Here is a 21,005-nt window from a genome sequence, read left to right on the forward strand (position 1 = left end):
GGCTGATTGAAAACATTGATAAATCAGTAGATACTAGAGAAATGCAACAAAACCGTTCGCCAGGGAATTTAGCTATTGGTGGCATCACACTTTAAGAAGGTGGTAATTTATAATGTCAAATCTTCACAATCCAGAAATGCATCCCAGAGGGGCACTGACAGGAACAAAATGTTGCACTCACGCCTACTTTGTAACCAGCTGTCACCTGTAGATCATTGACACACGCAGCAAGTTCAACAACTTATAGCAAGAGAATGAGGAATCCTCTGAGGAATCTGCACTCCTAAACAAAATTTCAGCTGATTTTGTTTTGATGACATTCATTTCAAATATCACCATTGTAAGAAATTTTTAAAAAACCACAAAAAAAACCCCACTCCTTCTGGAAAAACAGATGTTCAAATGATGTAGATGTAAAAGCCAACTGTTAACTGTCAACCATCTCCCATCTTTTTAACCACATCTCTGCTGACATCCAGTGGCCATGTCCAATCACAGCGCATACATATAAATACTAAATCTTCTCGCCCATTTTGTGAGTCTGGTGGTGAGATTAATAACCTGTCGCTTTTAATGACAAAATGAGAACGTGACAAATGGATTATGAGAGAAATGCTCGTTCAGAAGACAGACCATGCAGTGTTCAACGTTTTACCCCGAGGCTAACTTTAGTCACCAAACACTTCTGCTCCCCCTCTGACAACGGAAACTTCTCACAAGCCTGCACTAACCAAAACATTTCTAATGGAGCCAGACGACAGGCTTTCATCACAGGAGCCATAAAGACATCTGCACACACGCGCATGTGCGTGCGTGCCTATGCATGCTGGGACAAGTGTGTAAAAGGATGTGGGATAATCTTCAGGAGATGAACAGCTGACGTTTGATAGCTAATCCCTTGTCAAGCCCCATTAGTGGTCACACATGACTAATTGAACAAATCCAGTAGGCACAAGCTGTGTGGCCACAGTACGTCAGACTGTTTGAACACGTTCAAACCGATATCATCCTGAAATATAAATATATATTTAAAGCATAAAGTAAAGTATTTAAAGCATGATATAGCTGCCTCACAAAAAGCAAATTAAATTTCTCGATAAACTCTGCAGTACAGCAACTACAGAGTGAACAAAAGCTGACTGGTTTGGCTCTGACTGTTGATTTTGTATGACAAACTTGCCTTTGAAGGTCAAGTGTCTTTGTACCAGACAAATCTCTTAAATTCACTTGTGACCCCGGTCTCTGACTGCACTGTCAGGTTCTTGCATTCTTCAATCTGATTGGACTCTTTGTCCCTGACCAGGTAAGCCCCACCCTCAGGCTTTAGTCTCTGAGCTGTCGTTTATCCCAGGATACACACTATAAGCTGTTGTCTGCTTTTTAATGTATGTGGGGGGGATCAGTGTGTGTATGTTATCAATTATTGTCTCTTTGTTTTTTTGTGAAAGCATCAGTCTGTCTTTCTGAATGGGGTTTAGTAACTTTTCAGGGTTTTGAGTATCAGAGATGCTGCGTCCATCACAAGTCAGGAGGATATGGAGACTGACAAACAAGCTGCAGAGGATTTGACAACAAAAGGTCAGTCAGCCAAAGAACAGCAAACAGTGTGGAAGCTTGATTGGTCTTTTTCAATGATATCACAGACTCTGTTCAGTTGAGTGTGTAACAGATTCTGTGTGTTTATTTACTTCACATTAGCAGCCGAGTTGTTCTCTGAGTAGGATTTGATTTTAGATCTTGGCACCTCCCCACCCCCCGTGCTCCACGCTCCCTCAATCAGTGACTCACAAGAGCATTGTAAACATGGAGTCACACATTTTTGTGATATGGTCAAAATAAGGTCAGATTTCAAAGCGTTTGCCTGTAAGACAGAGATGCTGCTAGAATGAGTCCTTGCTGCTCTTTAGCTTTCGTAATAACTAGGAGTTACTGCTTACTGTAGTTGTTTTAACTCCTGATATCATAAAAAAAAAAGGAAAAAATCTGAAAATAATAAATAATAAAACACAATGTTAAGAAAACCACTAATTTAGGAGGGTACTGTTTATGAATATTATCCATGTTAACAGGTGAGTACAGAGTCAGGAGAGCACCTTACTGTGGAGATGGACAGGAGAAAGGCGAAAAGTACAATCAGGTCAGAGAAATATGTTGGGAAGAGGAATATTTGGAGACTATTCTACTGGTCCTCTCTCTTCTACAGGAGAAAGTCCTGCAGAAACCGACTTATAGGGGATTTGAGGTAATTAGGGGACAGAATAGAACGTGTGTATTTGTGGTTGTACAGCATAAACAGACTGTTAATCTAAAAGACAAAATGATAACTTTAGCTGATTGTTCTTTATCTCTCCCTTCACTTAGGCAGAACTGGTTCCTGAGGCCTGACCGAGCCCAGGAATGGCCCTCACTGAACTGAACCCTAGGACTCTTGCCTGCTCGCTGCTGTTCCTCTTATGTTTGCACACAGTCACAGGTATAGCCACATCACAGTCCTTCTCAGAAAGGATAAGTCTTAGGTCTGAATTAACGCCTCGCTAAACCTCTGTGTGTGTGTGTGTGTGTGTGTGTGTGTGTGTGTGTGTGTGTGTGTGTGTGTGTGTGTGCGTGTGTGTGTGTGCGTGTGTTTGTGTGTGTGTGTTTGTCTTTGACACAGGGATGTCAGGCTGGACTGGATGTTTGGACGGTCAGGACGTATTTGCAACAATCAAAGAAAACAGCCTCTGGGGAGAAGTTGTTGCCGAGCTCGCAGGTGACACCACAATGGAAGGGGTTCACTGGAGCCTGGATGGAAAGGATGCTGATTGGTTCTTCTTGGATGAAAGAAGCATCCGCCTGAACACATCAGCTGACAAGATCCTTGACCGAGAGGTATTGACTCAGGATATCTCTTTTGAAACGCTGATCAGTGAGTTTTGCAGCTGTCTTATCAGGAAGCCAGAAAAATACAATTATGGATTTTATGTGCCGTCCCATTTTGATGAGTTGGCTTGTAATAGTCTTGGGCTGCCATGAGGAAGGTGTGTCTATGTTTGGAACAATGTAGCAGAGACTGAGCCTCATTGCCTCAGTCTGGGATCAAACGCAATCTCTATCACCATCATCCTCTTGCAAGCCAGCTGTCTGACATAATGGCAGCTGTTACAGGGTCAATTAGATTAGCTGCGTCTCTGTTTCTCTCTAAGGTTTTCAGTCGGCCTACTTCTGACACTGTTCTTAAGAAAATAGTTAGAGACTGAGACTATTCAATACATGTTTCAAACTTACATAAAATCATCGAATGTGCTTAGCACGCGACCAAGAGGGTCCACATGTAGAATAATAAAAAAAAATACAAGGAATGTATAAAGTGTGCTAAGAGTTCTTTTAACATTTATTTGTTTTGCTGTAGATGTAGTTGTGTGCAATTAACATCAAATGAGATATATTTTTCTACATTTGTGCAATGTACTTATGCAACATCTAGTTGGGCAAATGTAGGTCAAAATTAAATAAAGGTCAAAGTAAAAAATTATTGTATGCCATTGTAGCATGCACAACAAATAAAAAATAACTTTTTTTTAATTTTTTGCCGATATCAGTTGACATTTTCACTATTTTGGTCGATTGCGGATACCTATGTCTGCATATATTTTCTTTGTTGTTCACAAATCCATCGTAATAATTGGGATGACGGTTCTTAAGATAGGAAATTAAATTTGAAGGGTTTAAGGAATGCGATGCTGCAAATCGAAACTTTATAGTCCATTTCGGATACTCTAAAAAAACCTTCCCACTGCAGATATATTTTTGCACCCTCCTTCCACGACACAAGAGATGCAAGAGCACCTTTGCACCAGGGACATGGTGTTGAGCATCGAGTTAAGCATTTAGTCAAGTATCAAGTGTTTAGATATAATCAAAGGGTCATTTTGTCAGCCCATCGTTTCAGCAAACATGTTCACTTCAGGCTGAATCTGATACTTAATTATAAAGGCCCTACTGGCCGATTCCAGCGTCATGCAGATATTATCAGAAATCCCTAATCTTCATATCTGCTATTGTCTCTCTTTTAGAGCCTTAGTCCTGTCCTAATGGCTGAGTTATCATGTTTTGAGGAGGACATATTTCAGGTACACTTCCTCCCGACATCAAACACATAATTCCTCAGTGTACCACTAGATTCAAACCTGTATGTGTGTTTTTATTTTTGCTGTTCTTGTAGAGTGTGTACAGGATCATGGTGGAGATTATCAATGAGAACGATAATTCGCCTGTGTTTGCAGAACACACTGCCCAGTCTCTAACTATCAGTGAGGTATGATGCTTTCACAACACATGTACATAAATCTGCACATGCATACATACACTGTATATAAAATGTTAAAGCTCTACTGTCTAAACTTTTTCTCTGCTTGTTTGTCTATCTGTGTTTTCCAGTTGACTCCAGTGAATTCTGTGGTATTTACTGTCCAGGCCACAGACACTGATAATGACAAGATCATATACTCAATTGACCAGGCATCAGTATGTTCTACTGTACTTTTCCACTTTTGAAATCAATAAATAAGACATAAACTATCACTTTGCCATTGTTTATGTGTTGGTGTGTGTTTTGCAGCCTGATGCTGAGTACTTCAAAATTGATCTGCCAAACAGTGGAGAGGTGATCCTGGCCAAGCCTTTAGACTACGAAACCAAAATCCTGCTTACTGTTACCATCTATGCCTCAGTATGTACATTTCACTTTTGATCATTTTTAGAGCTCAGCATGAAAGTAAATGTCTCCATATATTCATCTGAATATTTGTCTGTGTTTTGAACCATCATTACGAAAACAATAAAGTAATGATGGGATTAATTTATGCTCTTGATGATTAAAATTAGAGAAGCTGAACAATACTTTGGTTCACGTAGCCATCAATTTCTCCATCCAACATGCTTTACTGGTATAATATTTTTTGACTTGTCGTTATTTTAGGAAATGAACACCGCTGAGCACTTCAACACCAGCACCAACATCACCATCACTGTCCTAGACGGAGATGACCAGTACCCACAGTTCGTGCCCTGCATTTTACTTCTCCAGGATGAGACAAATAAAGTCTGCACCAGCCCCATGTACATAGTCAATGTCACAGAGGGGGAAGAGGTCTGTGGTTAACTGTCCCTTGAACACACCACACACATATTAACAGTGTTATATAGGAATGGCCACCATTAGATCCACTGACTTTATCCTGCTAAGCACAGTCCATAAAATACATTTTGGTCAAAGATTATGTTTTTGCTCTGTGAAAGTCATGCATCCACAAAACATTACTTTTGTTCTAAAATCAGCAAAACACCCTTGCAGGCGATGTGTAATTCCCCTTTCTGAAAACTATTTTGAGATCATCTGTAACAATCCACTATTTCAGTCCAAAATATAGTTTAGCTGCAAGATCCAGATCAGTCCACCATGTCACTGTTTTAGATTTAATGAGAATCTGAATGATCGAACAACACGTTTGTCATGTTGCAGGACATTGTGTTGGACTTTTATCCTGGTCCAATTCATGCAGTGGATGGAGACAGAGGACTCAGCTCTCCACTCAGCTATGTAATTCTCTCAGGTACCTACACACAACAATTCAAGTTAAAATCTCAAATGTGCTGTGTTTGCATGTCTGCATCTGTAACTGGAATTTTGTTCGTGGTAGGAGACGATGATGGGCGTTTCCAGATGGACAGAGAGACAGGGGAGGTGAGATTGACTCAGGGGGTGAGAGACAGACTCACAACTCCAGCGCTGCATCTTAAGGTCATGGTAAGACTCACATACTCTGTTAGTTGTAGGTTTGATAGAAATTCTCCACACTTTCGTACAGTATCAGTCTCTTTGTGTCTTGCCCCCAGGCATACCAGGACAACGACCCCAGGAAGTATTCTGTTGCTACGGTCTTGGTCCAAGTTCTGGCAGTGAACTACTTTCATCCAGAGTTCGAAATGGCTGAATATCACGGATTTGTAACTGCAGCAAAGAGTGCAGCCTCTCTGGTCAATACCTATGGCAGAAAAGCACTGATTTTGCATGTACAAGACCAAGACTTTGACCAAGTATGCACTGTGACATGCACACATACAGTATGCACAATACACCCATGAATGCTTTTTAATTCTGGTTTTGTTTCTGTAACGCATCACCTCCTTTTTCTCCACAAATAAACAGGGTTTCAATCCCATGGTTTTCTTCAGCTTCAGTCTTACTTCCAATCACACAAACATCTATCAAGTCACACAGGAGGGGCTACTGATTGCCAAGACCAGTCAGCTGAGACCAAAACAGAAACACGTCCTCGAGGTGAGCTTCAAAGAAAACCCAGTACTACAAACATAAACTCTAAACTTTACATTATGTTTGCTCATATTTGGTATATTTTTTCTTTCAAATACCTTGAATGTTCATATCAATTCCCTACGTCACATAAAAGCAAAATGATTTTAAACATTATGATCAACCAGTATGTCCCTCAACTCCTCAAGGACAAGTTGATATCCCATGAATATGCCTATTTGCATCATTTTTGCTGCAACTCACAAACCCTGTCTTTCATTAAAATCTCTTTAGAGATATAGACACAGAGTAGGTAAACAAGATGACAACGATGTGATAAAAGTCTAAATACTTTGCAGGTAATGGCTGTCGACCAGGAGTCAGGTGATGCCACATTTGCTACAGTTGTAGTGGAGGTGTTATCTGAGGGACAAACAGGTAAGGACACACACTTACACACTCACATGCACTACTGACTGCTGGGCCTACAGACTGAAACAAACTCTCTGTATGTCTGTCTGTGGACACTGCAGTCCCCCACAGTCCACTGGGAGATGACCGTCTGACGGGCTGCACTGTGGGAAAAGCTCTATTTCTGAGCATGGTGTTCATGAGTGCACTTGGATGCATCCTGTCGATGCTGATGTGGCTAAAGAAGAGGTACAAGGGAAAAAGGGACCCACTGGAGAGAGGCTGTGTGGCCCAGGGCAAACACCCTAACGTGGTAAGATTATTTATGACTATAATCTTTATAATAGGTTCATATTTAAATTGTTTGTCATTGTATTCTGAAATATTTTTGTTTATACTCCCATAGAGTTTACGTTGGTTCCAACTGGTGAGTTATCTGTTTTCTAATCAAGCATATCTTCATCCCAAACCTATATTCCCTTTCATCTCCTTTCCCTTAATAATCTTGATAGCATAGTCATAATTTCCATTTTACAACTACTTCTTTTATTTCATATACAAAACTAGAAGGAGACTTAGAGGGTGCTGACCTCCACCAAGGCCAATATTCCAATCTTCTATGATATGCAAATCTGTAATCACCACCAATACATATACCAGGATATATTTACAATTGTGGCAATATTACAATTGTACCAATTCCCTGTCCAACCCCTGTCCTTGACTGCTTGCTGTATTACGTTTCAGCAAGTCTATCCCACAAGACCACAACTCGGGAATGTGGATTGTGGTACAGAGTCATAGTAATTCACTCTATGTGATAGAAACATGTTTTTTTTCCCTGTAAATGTTGAGCTGATGACTGTGGTTGCTCCTCAGGTGAGTCACCGCAGTGCTATGCCACACATGGATGACAGACCCTACCAGAAAGAGGAATATGGAACCTGCAATCCTTCCTTCAGCTTTCCGGACAAACCAGGCACCTATACCTTCCAAGAACTGTCCCCGTGCCAAGGACCCGTTCCCCCCAGAACGACTGATGCACCTGACACCAGCTTCATCCCCAATGAAACTGTATGCAGCCCTGTTATCTTGAATAATAATGCTTCTACACCAACCAAAAGCTCCTCTAGTTCACCCACCTTTCAATCAGCCACTGAGAATGTGAGCCCCATACATATAGCTCAAGATGATGCTCCAACCAAAGGAAAACATGATGCAATTTCAGACCCTTTTGAGGCAGAATCTAACACCAGCCCTAGCCCTGAGACCCATGATGCCACTAGATGCGTGTCTTTAACCTATCCTGATTCGCAAACAACCTCCAACAATGACCTTTTTGACCCTGTCACCAGTCCCTCCTCTCAGTGCAGTGTTCCACGCAGTCACACTCGGATTGCCTCGGCAGAAATTGAAAAACCCATCCACAAAGCCTGTGCGAAGACACCCGAATGTTCAGCTTTACAGTCGTCACCCGTCCCCGAGCAGACAAGCACACCCCCACCCACTCGAGAGCACGTGCCCTTAAAAGACACACTCATATACATAGATAAATCTGCCCCTGATACTCCTCCAGAAACACCAGAGCAAATTTCAGCGAGTACAGAGGACAACCAGCCGTCCACATCACTGGACCAAACAGACCCCTCAGGACATGAAGGTGGGACAGCAGACATCGACAGTCTGTCTCAGTACAGAAGACCCTCAACAAACTCAGGAAACACCCAAGATGGCCGTGGGGTGGGGCAAGAGGACGATGATGATTTGCCGGGAGATGAAGACGCAGACAAGAACAGTGAGGATGATTTAGATCCAGAAGACGAAGAGCTGCTGAGAGTGCTCGCTCGTTGTAATCCCATTTTTATCACATTTAGTAAGTGACGTCACTGTGATATCGTATGCACTGAGAGGGACGAGGCGGACGACTAAGAATGGAGTAATTAAGGTGAAGATGGAGGACTCAAGGATGGAGGACACACCATTGAGCAAGCGAGAAACAGTCTGGTTCTGCTGTGCTGTAAATACTGTGCTGACACATGAAAGAGGACAGACAGGACGCATACACGGCACACGTGAAGGGCCACACGAAGACATACGTTCACATGCTACATATATGTAAAGAAAAAAATCAACAGTCACTGTGATGAAATGCATACCACACAGTTAGCCTAGAAAATAAAAATGGGTCACCATGAAAACTCAATGCAGTTAAAAAAAAAAAACAACAACACTCTTTTAAATCAAATGTATGTATAAATTATGGTAGATTTTTCAAGGACACAGCATATTCATACAATATCAATATCACCAAGTATAATAACTTGTCATGAATCTAAATATACTCTCTCTCTCAATTGTTTATGAAAATGTATTTTTAATGGGTAAATACACACAAATATTTAACTGAAAAAATTCTGCTGAGCTGCTTTTAATGGGATTCAAATTCCAATCAGTGACGTCATTGTTGGCGTTCAATTCCAGCTGTCAAAACTGAAACACAAGCTGTGACGTCCCAGGACTAAAGAATGCACTTTATTTATCAGGGAGATGTGCTGCTGCAGTTTTGCGGCCTGTCAGGGGCGGCGAAGAGTTACCTTTAAAATTGCTGCAGAGTGCCGTGTTGTCTAGTTCAAAACTCTCACATAGTGTAGCGCAGCATTTATTATTTTGCCTGTTCTACAAGTTGCCTCGTTTTTGATGAGTAAAAGTTACTGTTTGACTCCAACAACGAGCCAGGTCAGTTAAATTACGGACCACTTGTGTTATTGGCGAGGGCCTGCCAAACCAGTGGGGAGTGTAAAGTTGGAGATGGCTAAATCCAGGTATTAAGATTAAAATCGGTTTGTTGTGGTAAGCATTTGTTAGGTAGCCGACAGATTTGATTTAAATTGACAAAATTGCTATTTTTGTTTATCAATCTACAAACTGTAACCGATAATGACAAAGTGGAAAAAAAAAGAAAAAGATCTGAACTATAATGCACACTGGCAGTCTGGCAAAACAAAAAATGAAGCCATGAAGTCCAAGGAAATCTCTGTATACCTCCTCATGACATGGTTCAGGGAAGGATATAAAACCATTTCTAAATCTTTCAGTGTTTTCAGGAGCTCCACGACTCTTCCCTGAGTTGGGCGTCTAGCCAAACCGAGTTAATTTCAGCAATGCTCTGCAGAAAAGGGAGAACCTGCCAGGGGAATGGCTATCTCAGCAGCATCAATCAAGTCTTTATGGTAGAGTAGCTGGATGGAAGCCACTTGAGTAAAAGACATGACAGCATAACTTGGAGTTTGTCAAATTACTCTTAAAAGACTCTGAGAGCAGAGCAAAGATTCTGTGCAGCAGGCACTGCTCATCACCCGACTAATACCATCTCTATGGTGAAGCATGTAGGTGGTGGCATCATATGAGAGTGTGCCTCAGTGGTGGGGAGAGGGAGACTGGTCAAAACTGAGGGAAACGTGAACGCAGCCAAAAACAGGGTGAGGTTCACCTTTCAACATGGCAAAGATTTCTCTTCGTTATTACGGGTTACAGATGAGCGAAGATAAAACAAAATCGTATCCATTTAAAATTAAATCTAGAAAGTGTACAAAATGTGAAAGGGTGTGAATACTTTGAGTCCACAGTAAACATGCTTGTCCAAGTGGGTTTTCACCTCCTGCAGATTAATCCTACAAAACATAAAGACATCTGTCAAACTTTCAAGGCTAAGAATGATGAATATAATTATGTGACTGAAATGGAGGTAGAAGGGCTTGAGTTCAGGTAATTAGATGTTTCAATTTGTAGATCAGTTTTGGTGGTGAATAAAGAGTTCGGTTCAAATTGCTAAACTGAAACTCATTTATGGCCAATTCAAAAGGAAGAGCTGGTGAATAAAGCTTTTGTGTTCATCAAACCTCTTTTGAGATAAAGTTTGATTGACAAAAAAAAATAGCAGCTCCACGCTTCAGTTGCTTAATAGAACTTGTGGGTGTAGATAAACAAACATTAAACATGTAGTCAGTTCAGTTCTCATACTTCGAGTATCCACCAATATCAGATTTATTATGGGGAGATTACTAGGGGAAAGATTTGTCAGCAATCACTGGTGAGAGGAAAAGTATCTGAAACAACAATCCAGAGTTCAGTTGGTCAACAGCTTGAAGAAAGCCAGGAAACAGAGCATTTCCTAAAAGCTGCAACACTGCCATTTTTCAACCTATTCTTAATGCTATGACAGCTTTTAGGAAATAATTTATTAGAAACGTGAAGTTTTTTTTTAAGCAACAACAGATCTATTGGTATGTTTTGATTTCTACAGAAAACTTGTAATAAAAGCTGCCATTTGAATACTACCTGACAACTACTACATTGAGTCAAAAGAATAAAAGGAATTAAAAAGCTCTAATCTTTTTGTTTGTTTTTATTGAGACATTGTTCCCAATCACAAAAACTAAACCTGATTATTAAGAGTGCTCGGTTTGCAGACCAACAACTTATTTACAGTAAAATCACTAGTGAAAGGCTTTTCGCTGCAGTGAGCCTGTAAAAAAACATGTTCATATACATTATATTATAACAAACATTTTTAACAGTGGTTATAAATGGTGGTGGTGATAAGAGAAGCATAACAAACATATTTTGGAAAGGTAAATGTTCAAAGAGAGGGGCATTTTTCCCAAACTGTCTCAAAAAAGAAAAGAAAAAAAGAGGACAATTTTTTTTTTCTTGGCACAAAAATGAGTTGGTTCAGAAGAATCAAATGACACTCAAAACAAAAACAAAAACAAAAACAAAAACAAAAAAGAGGAAGTCCGTCAAGAATATAGATTCTCACACATGCACACACTGCTGAGGTGAAAAGAAAGAAGAAAGGAGGAAGCTTTGAGGACAAAGGATCCATCAGTCCCTAAATTAATCTTGATTCCTTCAACGAACACACAGCACAACCCACCTAACGTGTAGGACATACAGCTTAGTGTTAACATGAAATGTTTTGGGAACCAGTTTCGAAAACAGCCTGGTCCCACTGATTATACTATATTGCACTAGGCCAAATGGTCTTCATTGTCACTGAAATTTAATATTTACTCCTTGTTCCAAACATCCTGTACTGCAGAATTACCACATTATGATCTATAAGGACATGGAAAAACAAAGAACAAGGGAGTGAGCAGTTTGGGCTCGAATACACAAGAGGACAGGGGCTAAACATCAGCTTCATGCTTTACAGTCCAGTGCATTGCCAAATGACATTCTGCAACAAACTATTCTGTGGACTGCAAGCCTAATCTTTGTTGTTCTAAGAAGGTTTTGTAACAAAATATTTCATCAAGTCGCTTTTTCAAATAAAAAAATAAAAATAAAAAGTGTTTGTCCTTTGCCTGATCTGGGCAAGGAAATGGTAGTGTGGAAGCAGAGCAAAGGCCGGCGATATGTCCCAATCTGAGGCGCAACTGACCGTGAGGACACACAGGCCGAGCATGTACACGTCACTCAGAATGTTAGTGTGTGCACAGTGGGACACATTCAAGAAATCAAATAAATTATTGTCCGTGGCATTGGATTAAGCCTGAGCTCATCTTTGTTTAATACACCCCATCTACTGACAAAGGCGTCAGGTGGTACACAAGATGAGCTCACAGTCTTGGGAGGCGGGTCATTTTAGAACTCGTCATGTCGAGTCAGGGCCTCTCCGAAGTCGGTCGCCTGGCTGCCCACGAACAAGTCATACTTATCCACGATTTCTGCCTTGGTCAGACGGCCATCCTGCCAGAGGAAGAGTGACAAACACGATCAGCTTTTTATCTGCGTCAGTGTAAAAATGCTTTTTTCAGCTATTGATGAGCAATATGTGGGATTAAACACGTGTTACTGTAGGTATTTAGTATATCCTGTATGTTCGCGCTTACCAAAAACAGGATTGTCAATACTTTTTCTCGTTAATTGCGCAATAAACATGACAATTCTAAGCAAAGTCGAGTAAAACACGAGAAACGTGCATTTCTGATGAAATCTGAAATCATTTAGAACTTTTACAGTACGCACTTTGTCTGCGTCTGACTCATAGACCAGATGCTTGGACTCGGCCTCAGCGTGGTCGTAGTCACTGGGCAGGATCCAGTCTCTGGTCTCCTCCTTGTCCATCTTCCCATCTTTGTTTTTGTCTCTGAATTCAGTAAACTGTTCCCTCTCGGTCTTCACCCACTCGGGCTCCGAGGCGTCTCCCTCCTGGTTGTACATGTCACCTGAAGCACAAAAAGACGGGAGCAGGCTGAGTAAAAGAACGAGTGCTGACAATGTTGCAACACTTCCCGGGACAAATACTGACATATTTGAGATGGCAGATTGGTTCCTCAAAGTACTTTGCATCCTCTATATGAATTAGTCTGCCACCGCTAATAACCAAAAATAGTGTGGTACAAACTAAATATACTAGCGGGCCGCAAGAACTCACCTATGTACTCATCCAGGTCGATTAAACCGTCTCCGTTTTTGTCAATGTCCTCCATAGTTTCCTGTAGAAAAAAAAAGAAGAGCGCAGAGCAGTGAGAAGGAATGTGGGAGACACAAAGTTAGACTCATCATTTAACACCCGTTTGAGCGCGTCACTCACCAGCACCACAATGTCCTTCATGTGGTCATACTCCTCAGGGTGAAGGAAGGCTGTGAACTCCTCCTTGTTGGCTTTCAAATCATTGTCCTGGTCAGCCATTTTGAATCTCCTCTCGTCACGAGCCATCATCTGCCTGTAGCTGAAGCCGTCATCGGGGTCGGGGTCATCTGCAAGTCAGAAGTCAAAGCTTTTTTTTCAGCGCGTGTCCATCAGCGGCAAAGTCCGTTTCCGTATGCATCCGCGCGGCGTGCAGGCAACACGCACGAGATAAACCATGTCTGCAGCCGTACCGAGAATGTATCCATATGTGGCGTTCTTGTACTCCTCCCAGGACACCACTTCATCCCCATTGAGGTCATGACTCTTCCACTGCCGATCCACGTCATCGTAGATCCACCTCTTCTGTGCGTGTTTGATCCACCTCTTCATCTCCTCAACAGTCACGTAGCCGTCTTTATCATCATCTATACGTTCAACCAACATGCTGCAGCGGAATGATAGAAGATTTTGCATTTAGCCTCTTTTTTTTTCCCCCCTCTTACATTTCCCTCGCGGTTTCCCACCTCAGATGAACTTTGCTGCCGCTCCCTCAGGTGAAACTAGGTCACTGCACTGCAAAAAATATACTGTAGGAATATTAACAAAGGCAATTCCTTGGGGGGGGAAATATATTTTCTTCATAATTGGTAAAACTGGTAAACGTTAAGTGTTTTATATTACAACGAAATGAAGAACAGATGGAGGCGTTCTTACCCGAGCCTCTCCTTGCTCTCCTCTGGCGTGAGCTGGTCGAAGGTCTTGGCCTCTTCTTGTCCCAAAAAGGCTTCGTGGTCGTAGTCAAAGTTTTCTGTATCATCGTGCTCTCGGTTGCTGAGGGGGTCATCGTGGTGAATGCGGTCCTTCTTCTCTGTGGGTTTGCTGGTGGCGTAAACCACACATAGAGCAAAGCACATGACAAGTGGCCGCAGCTCCATCGTGTGTATGTATAAACACCGTCTGCATCAGGGGTAAAAAAAAAAAAAAAAAAAAGAAAAGAAAAAAGTCACCAAAAAAAGCTGTGTCATTGCTCAAAGTTAACTATTTCTTTTTTTCATAATGTCATATAGTCACTTTTGTCAGTATTGATACTGTAACAACTGCCAGAGCCGAGGTGTGCTGTTCACAGTGCAGGAAAATACTCCCAACTGTTGCTAATCTTTTCCAGCTGATGCAATCCCTTGTTAGTGGTCCTACTTCTGGTACTTGGTAGCAGTTAATATCCCACACATGCTCAATATTTCACAAGTATTTAACACAATCATTCATACACGCACTTCAATTTCTCAATTGTTAAACTGCCTGTTTTAAACTTAAATTCCGGAGAGAGAGAGAGAGAGAGAGAGAAACTGTCACCACGAAGGTGAGGAGGTTTCGTTTAAAAATGTTTAGAGAATAGTTAATTCCCCTTAAATGGTTATTTTGGACAGTGTTGTATCTGAATGATATTGAGGAGGTGGACATGCCGTCCGAAGACATTTCAACCAATAAGTGCACATTGAAACAAATACACCAAAATGTCGAATCACGTTTAAAATTACGCCAAAGAAAACAACACAAACGAAGCGAACATGATGACGGTCATTACGGGTCTATCGATCTATTGTGGGAGACTGCACTGGTTTAAGCTTGTGTACCTAATAAACTGGAAGCCGAGGAAATGTCATGTTGGCACAGCAAATTGCGATCTTAAGCATGAAGTTTGAGGACTAATAAAGGGAATTAGTCGTTTTCTCTCTAAAAAAAAAAAATAACATCACAAAACATCATAAGTTATACCAGTTCATTATAATATGTTGCTTTATTGGGATATAATATTCTGTTTTTGACGATTTTACTCCCCTTTTGTCGAAACACGTTCGCTGCTTTTTTTTTTTTTTTTGCTGCTTTAGTACGCTTTAACTTTTGCACGTCTCGACGTCTAAAATCTTGCCCGCGTTTTATAATAAGAAACGACAGTTTGTGACCATTATTTTTCAATTAGCCACCGTTAGCTCCAATCCAAATCCAGGGCTAAACCAAGCATACCACCAGTTTCACCCTACGACTATCAATTTCACGCGTGCATTGCCGATAATCAAGTAGTAATATTATAGCCCATATTTAGCATTTCATAACACTCGGTATAGAAGAAACGTTGTTTTGTTTTTTTAAATCACTTTCTGTATTTTACGCTGCAATTTATCAGGAGAACTCACCGGTGTCTTCGGGGAAGTTCGTCGTTGACGCTTTACGCCCCTCCCCTCGGAAACACACCCATGCACTTCCTGTGCTAAAACGCCAGCCGACCAATCAGACTCTGAGAAGCGCATTGCGATGTCGAAAGCTCATTGGTCCACTTCAAGGGGTCTCCGTTGATTGGATTGGCCGAGAACCGCCACGTCCTCAAAGTCAACAAAATCCAGTTCATTCATAAAACTGTCAACACGGCGACAGGGACGAGTAAACTGTACAGGAAACCCCCCCCCCGAACAAGCACGTTTCAGCTTTACATTTCAATTAAAGAGCACAAACACCATATACCACAAATAGATAATGTCATTTACTTAAGGAATTTACACTGTTTTTAAAAATAAATTAGTTTTCCCTACTGACAAACTCTAAACAAATGCAAAATCTACAAGTGTGGGCTAAATCCCACAACGAAATAATAATAATTTAAAAAAAAACAAGACTCGCACTAGAAAAATAACATTTTCAGTGGGCCCAATCTATTTATGTAACAATCTGAAACCATTTATTTAATTTGGATTGAACGCTGTTAATCATAGTAGAGTTGATAAAAAACAAACAATTTCTCACAAATTAGAAAAATAAAGGCTTTATGTTTTTAAGTCAAGTACCCTTCTCACTCATTTAAATGTATAAAAGGCTCAATGGAGAATGAGCCTTTTTTTTTTAACTGTAACCTTGGAGCTTAAGCAAATATCTCTCTCTCTCTCCCTGCTGGGGCATATTCATCATGATAACAGGACAAAATAATTGCTATCAGAGAAGTACAATGACAGGACTTTCTGATGCTCATCTGAGGAATCCCTCTGTAATCTGTAACTGTCCTCCTATGTGGATACAAAGGAAGGGATTTTAACCTGTTGATGTTATTCTATGTTTACGTTAATCATCTATTCTATTTTCTATATATATGTGTATTCTACAGATGTGTATATGTTGTATTTATGGAGTTCGGTCGTTCTGATACTCTGTATTGAGCTATTTTAATTATTTTCGTTATTAGTTATGTTTAATACCTATTGATACATGTATATATTTCTCCCCTACAGAGTTGATATGTACATTTGCTGACCCTATGCAGAGCCTGACTATCATGATGCTGCAAGACAAGAATTTCCCAGTTTGGGATCAATAAAGTACATATATCTACCTACCAATCCATTTACAAGTAAAATCCTTTTTCCCCTTGACAGTAGGTGTGATTTGATCATATTTATGTTGTGCATTAAAAATGATTTTCAGATTTTGAGTCCCAGTGAAGACAAAGCTTTATGTGTTTCTGGAGAAGAATCTTGGCATATTGCGCAAAACTTGCAGTAATACAGACACTTTTAAGATATTACTGCTGAGCTGTGAGTCCAACTGTCTTTGAATTGTCTGTGTCCAAGATGGACTCCTTTACAGCTGCACAACTGCAGGTGTCTCATCTTAATATAGTTTGGTTAAGGTATAGCAAAGTCTCCATAGCTCAGCCAGCTCCTGAGTCATCCAAAACTGTGTTGTCCATATCTTGTTGTGTCTGTCCCAGTTGGTTATCATCTTCTTTTTGATTGGACCAACATGTTGTCTCCGTCTGTTCACCGCCACCATCAATGCTTCCTGCTGGGAAAACAAAAAAAGTTACACTCTGTTTTTTTACTAGTGTTGTGCAGAGTTGATTCTTTGTCAAGCTCCAGATAAAATGAGAAGTTTGGTCAATCTACTCCTAAAAAGCAGTACAACTGTGTGTCACAAAACAGAAGCTGTTTTAACTGTCTTAGACAAAAGTGGTGACCAGATTTTGGTGAATTTAGATATTCTGCCTGACCTGTACTCGTTTCACCCTCTTTCTTCTCAGTGAGGAAGATTCGTTGCATTGTTAGTTTCTTCACAGTGTGGCAGATGTACTTGAGGTCTGTACCACTGCCTGACTTTCCTGCAAACATATGCCAAAAGTAAACATAAGAAACGTTCAGTGTAAGTGATACACATCTATAAACATTGAAAGAGCTGGAGCAGAAGCTTACCTGTTTGTGGTACCTCCTCAAACAGCACACACGTTCCCAAAGCATCTTCAAAGAGGGAAGGAAAGCAAACACAATATAGTTAAAAATCTATTATAGTTTAATTTTTTTTTCAAATTGATTGTGGTATAAAGAGGATCAGAGGGTTGTACACATAGTTTGAATTCTGTATATTCATATTTATATTCCTACCTTCATATTCCCCTGCAAACACATACTGTCCAACTTGCATCATGGGCTTCTCACTGTCAATATCCTAAAAACACAAATGAAGGGGAAAATTCGACCTGTGAGATTGCAGTTGTGTTTCTATCCGCACCGTGCTTCTTCTCATTTCTTACAGAGATGCCTCAAACTCACCAGTATCTTGCAGGTGCCCCGACACTTGGACAGAAAGTCATTGTTGATGATACCAGAGATCTCCACCACAACAAGCTGCTCCTAAACGCACCAAAGGACCAAATAAGACGTTTTAAAATGACAGAAACGTACATAATGAACACGCACTCTGCAAACTGTCTGCAAAGAGTGACTTAAAAGACAAACAAGCCAGCAAGAGAGAAAAAAAAAAGTATTAATATACAGATATTTTTGCCAAGGCTCTGTTACATTGTGTTTAGCATTTTCGCTCATGTAGACGCTAAAATCAAATCGTGATTTGGTGGAAACTTTGTCTTTTAAACTCCGAACTGAAAAAGTTATAATTTACACAATAATGCTAAAATGATCTCAGTCTTCATTTGGTCCCGTCTAATATAGATAACGTGTTAGCAGCATGGGGCTAATGTTGGTACCGCTATCTGATAAACGCTCAAAACTGGCACAATGACGGGGCTTTATACCTCCTCTTCCCATTCATCTTCCATGTCCAAACGTCTGCAAGAGAAACGAAGTAATATCAATTAGAAACTTATCCGTGTAAAATCATGCAGGGAAAATCGCCACAATCTCTCCTGAGAGGATCTTTTTGTCAACTTCCGCGAATGGACGGAGCCCGAGAAGAGACATTCAGTGTTTTTGCTGCTCGGTCGCTTTCAGTTACAAGTCCCACCATCGAGGGGCGGTGTTGCTCAGGTTTGCAGGCATGTTTTGCAGCGGAGCCATTTAATGAGAACTGAAAATTGAATAAATAACATTTAAATATAGAAACGTAGCCTATCTGTCTATGTATGTATGCATGTATGTATGTATGTATGTATGTATGTATGTATGTATGTATCTACCTGTCTGTCTGTCTGTCTGTCTGTCTGTCTGTCTGTCTGTCTGTCTATCTATCTATCTATCTATCTATCTATCTATCTATCTATCTATCTATCTATCTATCTATCTATCTATCTATCTATCTCCTTCTAATGAATGGTTTAGTATGACTGAATTGAAATATTTTCTACCTGTAGACACACTCATCTACATCTAACATTAATGTTATTAATGTCCTCCCACAGGAGGTCAAAGCCATGGTGATGAGATGAGATGAGATGAGATGAGATGAGTTGAGTTGAGATGAGATGAGATGAAATGACAAGACATATTTTATTGATCTCCAAGGAGAAATCCATCTGTCAAAGGGAGAGGCTACAAAAATGAAAGCTCAGACGTCAAACATATCAGGAAAACAACAACAACAACATTAAAAAAAAACAAAAAAAAAAACAGGAGTCCTGACGAGAAATGCGACTGAATAAGAATCAAAGAGGAAAAAAAAAATATTGAGAACAAAACCAAACCGTGTACCTTTGTGGTATAAACAAATGTGGGAACACATGCCGTAGAAGATGAGCAGTTTGGCCTCACCAGGACAGCAGTTATTGTACAGAAGTGAATTTGGAGGTGTCTGTAACACGGCATGGAGGCTGCCTGGGGTTTGAGCAAACCTATTCCTGATACACACTTATTCGGGTCGAACATCTACCTCAAAGTCTGTCAGCACTAAATTATTTCTATTACTATAAATAAAATGTAAAATAATTAAAACCTGCATCAGACATAAAATCTAGGCAAACAAAAAAAGCGAACATAGACTGAATCAAAACATTTTCTAGTGTACTTTCTGGTGCAGGTTAAACAAATCCTCACCTATTGAATCATAAGCTCCTGGGATCAAATGGTGGAAATGCTTTTTACCCATTTATTGGTCAGATGTCTGGATTTTATTTTTTTACATTTTTGTCCTAAAAAAAAATCTTAAATGTACTCAATTTATTTTGTTGTCTGTAAACTATTTTATTTGATAAATACAAAACATTTGATACATCTGACATATTATATTATTTAATAGTCCTTATTATTAATGATATTTATTGATCATTGTAGGAAATATGTCTTTTTGCCAGCTACCCTATGCCCAGGGGTCAGATATCAGGGTCAGCTACGGGGCAACCAACCTCTTTTATCATAAAGACTGTAAAGCGGATGTTTCCTTTTACGAGTCCGCTATGAGATGCACCATTCTACTGACCTATTATTGAAAACAGGACAGCTGTAATACAAAGAGAAATGTTAAATGTATTTTTGCAAATCTACCTCGCCAGCTATTAGATTGTATCAAGTAACTGCTTCTAACACACAAGCAGAAGAAGAAGCAGTAAATATTCTGGAAAATTTAAATTTTGTAATTTTGTTTTAAGAGGAGCCATGAATACTCTTCAGACAACAAATACAGCATGATGGAGTGAAGTGCAATAAAACTAAACCTGTGTAACTTGCGGTTTGACAACATCAGCATGTCAACTGTGGTGCAGGGACTGTCAAAGCAGCAGATTAGGGAAATGGAGTCTATTAGCTTTCAAATACCTGAATTTCCTACGACTGAATTTGGTCACAGCAGTAAACAGCAGACTCTTGATTTAGTGCTCAAAAAAGGCAAAGTGGTGAAAACACACTTTTAAAAAAAACAAAACATGTTTATATTCATTTGTTTTGGAAGAAAATTGACTCCGTTTTTAAGGTCTGCTGAAGGGATATGAGAAAGAAAAACAGCAAAAGCTGTTCTTTTTCAGTATCAATTAAAATAACGCAAAGAGAAAAAAATATTTCTCTCTCAACGATGTCCATCCAGGCGCCATAAATCTAGGCAGGTAACTGTTTAGACGAGTTGCTCGAATACCGACAGCGGCCTTAAATACCTGTATAAATGTAAAGCAGGTTGATCTTGGCTGCACCACATCGTCAGAAATGAAAAAAAAAACACATTTTGAATCTGAATCAGGCAAACCAAATTAAAGGGGGTGCAAATCCCCCATGTGCCTTCTCCCTCCCCATTTCTGGCCTATCATCTATCTCTGGACCATGGTGGGGTTGTCATGTCGACCAGCCCACAAGTTACTATGACAACAGCTCAAGGGGAAGCGCTTGCTCGGGAGGTTATTGCCTCCTTGGGGAGGTAAGAAGGACAGGGGGAATGTGAGCACAGACAAAAGGACTTACAGACACC

General features: G+C 40.3%; 3 protein-coding genes across 4 annotated transcripts; 1 reads left to right on the forward strand and 2 right to left on the reverse strand.

The window, feature by feature from the left end:
• The first annotated feature begins 2,655 nt into the window (after window positions 1-2,655).
• LOC138205962 (cadherin-related family member 5) lies at window positions 2,656-8,584 on the forward strand. The gene is made up of 13 exons (XM_069162351.1): window positions 2,656-2,868; window positions 4,053-4,109; window positions 4,202-4,294; window positions 4,417-4,503; window positions 4,598-4,708; window positions 4,958-5,128; window positions 5,501-5,591; window positions 5,679-5,785; window positions 5,875-6,075; window positions 6,188-6,319; window positions 6,652-6,730; window positions 6,826-7,016; window positions 7,583-8,584. Exons 1-13 carry the CDS (start codon window positions 2,656-2,658, stop codon window positions 8,582-8,584), a joined length of 2,535 nt encoding a protein of 844 aa, XP_069018452.1.
• A 2,123-nt stretch (window positions 8,585-10,707) lies between these two features.
• calub (calumenin b) lies at window positions 10,708-15,590 on the reverse strand. Its single transcript, XM_069163048.1, has 7 exons — window positions 15,536-15,590; window positions 14,055-14,297; window positions 13,592-13,785; window positions 13,302-13,468; window positions 13,143-13,203; window positions 12,734-12,933; window positions 10,708-12,454 (listed from the first exon to the last, which is right to left on the reverse strand). The coding sequence occupies exons 2-7, from the start codon at window positions 14,273-14,275 to the stop codon at window positions 12,350-12,352; spliced, it is 948 nt and encodes a 315-aa protein (XP_069019149.1). The 5' UTR covers window positions 14,276-14,297; window positions 15,536-15,590; the 3' UTR covers window positions 10,708-12,349.
• A 267-nt stretch (window positions 15,591-15,857) lies between these two features.
• On the reverse strand, window positions 15,858-18,694 carry gtf3c6 (general transcription factor IIIC, polypeptide 6, alpha). 2 transcript variants are annotated; one of them, XM_069163605.1, is made up of 6 exons: window positions 18,415-18,694; window positions 17,933-18,013; window positions 17,765-17,828; window positions 17,576-17,620; window positions 17,377-17,484; window positions 15,858-17,171 (listed from the first exon to the last, which is right to left on the reverse strand). In XM_069163605.1, the coding sequence occupies exons 1-6, from the start codon at window positions 18,436-18,438 to the stop codon at window positions 17,038-17,040; spliced, it is 456 nt and encodes a 151-aa protein (XP_069019706.1). In that variant the 5' UTR covers window positions 18,439-18,694; the 3' UTR covers window positions 15,858-17,037. The 2 variants fall into 2 exon arrangements, with proteins under 2 accessions (XP_069019706.1, XP_069019707.1); XM_069163606.1 differs by having other exon boundaries at window positions 15,858-17,168; window positions 18,415-18,683.
• Window positions 18,695-21,005: the final 2,311 nt, after the last annotated feature.

This window comes from Embiotoca jacksoni, unplaced genomic scaffold (assembly GCF_022577435.1).
Source record: "Embiotoca jacksoni isolate LCO1_2020_lvr unplaced genomic scaffold, fEmbJac1.0.p SCAF_3, whole genome shotgun sequence".
NCBI lineage: Eukaryota > Metazoa > Chordata > Actinopteri > Embiotocidae > Embiotoca > Embiotoca jacksoni.

Excerpts from the sequence above, each read along its gene's own strand:
- gtf3c6 (XM_069163605.1), bottom strand. The coding sequence starts at position 18,438 with ATGGAAGATGAATGGGAAGAGGAG. Across the intron at positions 18,014-18,414 it reads AAGATGAATGGGAAGAGGAG|GAGCAGCTTGTTGTGGTGGA; the intron begins GTATAAAGCCCC and ends TGGTGCGTTTAG. Across the intron at positions 17,621-17,764 it reads GTTTGCAGGGGAATATGAAG|ATGCTTTGGGAACGTGTGTG; the intron begins GTAGGAATATAA and ends CCCTCTTTGAAG.
- calub (XM_069163048.1), bottom strand. The coding sequence starts at position 14,275 with ATGGAGCTGCGGCCACTTGTCATGTGCTTTGCTCTATGTGTGGTTTAC. Across the intron at positions 12,934-13,142 it reads CGACCTGGATGAGTACATAG|GTGACATGTACAACCAGGAG; the intron begins GTGAGTTCTTGC and ends TTTGTGCTTCAG. Across the intron at positions 12,455-12,733 it reads ATGAGTCAGACGCAGACAAA|GATGGCCGTCTGACCAAGGC; the intron begins GTGCGTACTGTA and ends TTCCTCTGGCAG.
- LOC138205962 (XM_069162351.1), top strand. The coding sequence starts at position 2,656 with ATGTCAGGCTGGACTGGATGTTTGGACGGTCAGGACGTATTTGCAACA. Across the intron at positions 4,110-4,201 it reads TTGAGGAGGACATATTTCAG|AGTGTGTACAGGATCATGGT; the intron begins GTACACTTCCTC and ends CTGTTCTTGTAG. Across the intron at positions 4,295-4,416 it reads AGTCTCTAACTATCAGTGAG|TTGACTCCAGTGAATTCTGT; the intron begins GTATGATGCTTT and ends TGTGTTTTCCAG.